The sequence below is a fragment of the Pterocles gutturalis genome, unplaced genomic scaffold, assembly GCF_000699245.1.
Source record: "Pterocles gutturalis isolate BGI_N339 unplaced genomic scaffold, ASM69924v1 scaffold31066, whole genome shotgun sequence".
NCBI classification, from domain to species: Eukaryota; Metazoa; Chordata; class Aves; order Pterocliformes; family Pteroclidae; genus Pterocles; species Pterocles gutturalis.
This window is the reverse complement of record NW_010101412.1, coordinates 30,304-35,148: the sequence shown is the minus strand read 5'-3', so window position 1 is coordinate 35,148 and position 4,845 is coordinate 30,304. Positions and strand designations below refer to the sequence as shown.

The following is a 4,845-nucleotide window of genomic DNA, read 5'->3' as shown; positions in this document are numbered from 1 at the left end:
ATATGAATCTATAATTTAATTATAATAATTATATTTAATTAGCTGTCCCAACACCGAAGCAGTGCCAGGGCTCAGCCAAGAGCCTTTGAGCACAGCACAACATGCCCTCCAAGAAGCCCCACTCCCGCATGGACATGCTTGGACTGCATGTAAACCACCTCCTGCAAAGCAAACACAAGGTAAAGAGGGCACAATGACATTGCAGACACAGCCTCGCCTGCCCCTATAGTGCTATCCTCTGATAGACCAGGCAGCGATTTCTCATGGCAAACCAGCTGGCATTAAGTATTGGCCAGCACACAACAGTCCCGACAAGAATAATGGGGGCAAATCCATCCCCAGCACAACTGGGCTGATACCAGTGATTTTAGGCTGGAGACAAATGTGGTCCTCGGAGGCTAGATTACCACCCGGGGGCTCGCAGTCAATACCAGAACGAGAAGTTGTGTTGTTCCAAATCAAGGCAAGGTTAACCTGTAATCCAGAGCATGGGCAGGGGGTGAAGCCACTTTAATGGGAAGGATTTGTCTGCTCTGAGCGTCAACCCGAACAAGCTGGAGCCTGCATGGTGTAATTTAACGGTGTTTAACATCCAGGCTGCCGTTCCTATAGCTACTGGAGGAAGCTTAGCAACCCTGGGTGCAGCTCCTGGGGCACCAGAGGCAACCAAAGGAGAGGGCAGGGATGCATCACCCTCACCCGTATGTTAACCCTTTGGACCCTACACACTGTACTGATGTGGCACTGAAAGTAGATCCCATCCAGGGTGTTTCTCCTGAAAACACGTGTATTCGGTGCTTTGTTGGTACCAGATCAACTGTTTTCTTTTTAAAAAAAAAAAAAGCAACAAGAATCTGCCTCTGTCATAGTTCAAGGGCGGCACCAGGGTCTCCCCACCAGCCATGGGCTCCACCCGGGGCTGATCTAGGCTCCACCAAAGGCAGCAGGACTGTGTGCAGGTCGAGTCGGCCTCACATCTCTCTGGATGACTTTGCCCAGAAACACTGGTCTCTCTAAGCTGAGCACAGTTTCAGGGCTAACACCAACCATGCTCTTTTTCTTCTGTGTCCTCAGGTCCTCCCCGCACTCGGCTGACCAAGGCTGGCTTAGAAGGCTTTTCCCTCTCCCAAAAAAAATGGGGACAGACAGTGAAAACCCAGTCCTGAGAAACGTGCTCATCAGCTTCAACTTGCTTCTGCTGGGTGCCGTCCTCAAGCCCTTTGAGTGCCGGCTGGAGGTGACAACAGAGCCAGCTGAGAGGCCAGCAGTGGTGGAGGAGGGTGGCCTTGCCAACTGCAGCCCACCCATCAAAGAGCAGCCCATGGTCTTCCACCACATCTACAACATCAACATCCCCCTGGACAGCTGCTGCTCATCCATGTTCAAGTCTTCGGCCGAGGAGGTGAGTTCAGAAGACGACCGGCTGGCCGAGTACGCGGAGCAGACCTCCGACAGCGAGAGCCGGGTCACCTTCACCCACAAGATAAACTTGCCCAAGCAGGCCTGCAAGTGCTCTACCTCCCTCCCGTCCCTGCAGGAGCTGCTGAGCAGGATTGAGATGCTGGAGAGGGAGGTCTCCATCCTCCGGGACCAATGCAACTCCAATTGCTGCCAAGAAAATGCAGCCACAGGTAGTAAAGCTATCCTGTTAGCTCTTGCTGGGGACTGAGGGCTTAAGCCAAAGGCAGGAGATATAAACACAAAACCAGTGATGCAACTCAGAGTGGCGATGGAGGAAAACCTACATTCACCCATGATGTGGCTGAGGCTTTAGGGAAAAGCCTGGCTTAGGTCCTGCATGGCAGGAAAATCCCTGGGAAGGATTGGTTGCTTGAGCCCCTATGCCCTGCTCTCTGCAGAAACCCCATAACGGCCAGAGCTAAAGCCCCGTTACAGATAGTTACCACAGGTAAGGGGTGAGCAGGGTGATGTCCCGGCCCCTCAATCCTTGCAGTGCTGTTAGAGATCCACCACTGTGCGTGGGACAGGGAGGAGAGACTTAGCTGCTGCTCTCCTAAGCTGGCCCTGGGCTGAAGGCAGCACCACGGGGGCCGTCAATAAACCCCTTCATCTTCTCTGTAGGAGGAGTGAATGTGTATGGAAAGCTGAGTTTAAAAAAATAAAAAAAAAAGAAAATAATAAAAGCTACAGGGAATTACTGCTGTTGCCATGAAAGATGCAAACAAAGCCTATAACAAAGGCACAAAATCAACAGGATACTTCATCTGAATAACCACACGTACCATTTGTGAAGCTTCCTGAGAGCCCCTGTTAGGGTTACCCCATCAAAGACGGCCTCTCATTTCACCGTGGCGGTTCCTCAGAGCCAGGGAAGCAGCATGTGGTTGAAATGAGATGGGTTAAGAAAGGTTTGGGCTAGAGACAGCAGGGGAGCTAGCACACTGATGGTTTTCCTTACGTCTTGGGGAGGTCGGTACGAGGGGCTGCCCCAAAGGGCATCCATCCCTTGGGGCTCTGACACACCGGGGCTCCTCGCAGGAAAAGGCCACCAAGCACAGAGAGACATACAGGGTGTCTTTCCAGGGGAAAACTACTTGTCAGGCCAAGAATAACAACAGGGAAGAAAAAAAATTAAGAGCAACCCTTGCCTCCCCAATGCCTGCTCCCTTTTTCAAAGTTTTGCAGCTACAAGTGTGATTTTTCTGTGGTACCCCAACTCTTCTCTGTTGAGATCTCAGTAAAATGAAATGGGAGCAACCCACACTCAGGTCAACAGGGTTGGATTGAGGGTGTGTGGGTTGGGTAGGGAGAAACGAGGACAGCACACACAACACAGGCAGATATCTCCCATGCAGCTGGTGGAAGTCAGCATGTTTCCAGCTGTGGGCTCAGCCTGCATCCCCACCACCACCACTGATGCAACAGTCATTGGCTGCATTAAACAAAAAAAAAGAAAAAAATGGAAAACACCCACATGTGCCACCAGTGTGTGCAAAGCAAGGGTTAAAAGCAAGTAGGAAACCAAATGGGAAAAACCTGTTTTAAATGAATTAATTTAAAACTGTGCTGGGCCTACTTAAGTTACTACCATGCCATTAAGCATCCATCGCTTGATGGAGTCTCCACTCCAATCACAGATGTGCTGAGCTAAAACTGGAGTACGATTTCATTTATTTTTACCAGAGTTGCTTTCAATTCACTGCACTGCAGAGGAGATCAGGATCCCTACCCCACCGCCCAAGGCATTTCCCCAAGGACAGCTGCTCTCTTCCACCACACTTACAAGCATCCTCTCTCCTCTTTTGACAACTTAACTAGAGGCTGAGATTGGAAGAGAACCTGATCGTCATTCCCAGTATTCACAGTTTAGGTGGGAAGCATCACGTGAAGTAACCCAAACACAGAATCACAGAATCACAGAATGTTAGAGATTGGAAAGGACCTCGAAAGATCATCTAGTCCAATCCCCCTGCCGGAGCAGGACACCTAGATCAGATCACACAGGAACGCATCCAGGCGGGCTTTGAATGTCTCCAGAGAAGGAGACTCCACACCCTCTCTGGGCAGCCTGTTCCAGTGCTCTGTCACCCTCACTGTGAAGAAGGTTTTCCTCATATTCAAGTGGAACCTCCTATGTTCCAGCTCGCACCCGTTGCCCCTTGTCCTATCACTAGATGTCACAGAGAACAGGTCTGTCTGGTACAGCACATCACCAAACCCCTTTCACATGGGCATCTGCTGGACCCGCCGTAGGGAGAGCTGCTCAGGAGGCTCAGCTAGGATGGGCAACTTAGGGAACAAAAAGTCCTGCAGCTTGGGGTCTTCATGGTGCAGAGGTTTCCCAAGGGGAAGAAAAGCAGTAAAAATTAGCAAGGGAAAATTCTCCTGGCTGGGGTAAACTCCAAGCTGGAGTAATGGGTGCATGTTGAGGGGCAAAAGAGGGGAGCGTTGGCAATATCAGAGGAACTGCTGCCTTCGTCCCCATGCATCCCTTCTTGCCCCAGAGCATCCTGTGCAAGGCTGCCAGGTAAAGGGGGGACACCAGAGGTGGTGGTTGTGGGCTTTCCCCACTTTCCCACAACCCCAGCATGCCCACACTCCTGATACTTTGTGCAAAGCCAACAGTTCCATCTTAACCGGTCTCACCACGATAGGGACAAAGATGATGTCTTTGGGTGCAAAGCTGCTTGTAGAGAGAGAGTGTGAGCAGACTGGGATCTCTCACCTATAGAAGGAGACAACAGGAGCTTGTTATGGTTATGGCTGGTGCAGAGGGCTTGGCCAAGGGAGGCTTTTTCCCAGTAAGAGGTCTAGGGAGGTTCCCATCAACCTGGGCTAAAGAAAAACAAAGGGAGCACCTGCACTCCAAAAAGGCTGATAGCACCCATAGCCATGGAGGCCAACACTCCCAAGGGGACAGACAAACTCCTGGGGACCCCCCCCACACCCTAGTATGAGTCCATGTCACCAATTCTGCCCCTGCCATCCCTGAAGCCAGCAGCTCCCCAGAGCTGGCCATGCTCAACCAGAGAGAGGACCATCCCCTGCTTGCCCCACATCTTGCCCCGCTTTCCCACAGCCCATCGACAGGCTGAGCTGGGGCCAACACTGACCTTTTTCCACCTCCCACCCGGTGGGCTCTGACCCTGGGTCCCACGTCCTTGCAGGGCAGCTGGATTACACCCCACAGTGCAGCGGCCACGGGAACTTCAGCCTGGAGTCATGCAGCTGTGTGTGCATGGAGGGCTGGGCAGGCACCAACTGCTCCGAACCCCTCTGCCCAAGGGGATGCTCCAGCCGCGGCGTCTGCCTGGAGGGCCAGTGCATCTGTGACAACGACTACGGGGGCGAGGATTGCTCCCAGCTCCGCTGCCCCACCGGCTG

General features: G+C 52.3%; 1 protein-coding gene across 2 annotated transcripts in view; it reads left to right on the top strand.

Annotated features, from left to right (window-relative positions):
- The first annotated feature begins 1,135 nt into the window (after positions 1-1,135).
- The window catches only part of TNR (tenascin R), a 29,390-nt gene continuing 25,680 nt past the window's right edge, over positions 1,136-4,845 (top strand). The window contains exons 1-2 of one of the 2 annotated variants that reach the window (XM_010083366.1): positions 1,136-1,631; positions 4,629-4,839. In XM_010083366.1, the coding sequence (XP_010081668.1) occupies positions 1,136-1,631; positions 4,629-4,839 (707 nt within the window). Of the gene's footprint in view, positions 1,632-4,628; positions 4,843-4,845 lie in introns of both variants that reach the window. The other variant, XM_010083374.1, reaches the window with a different exon arrangement.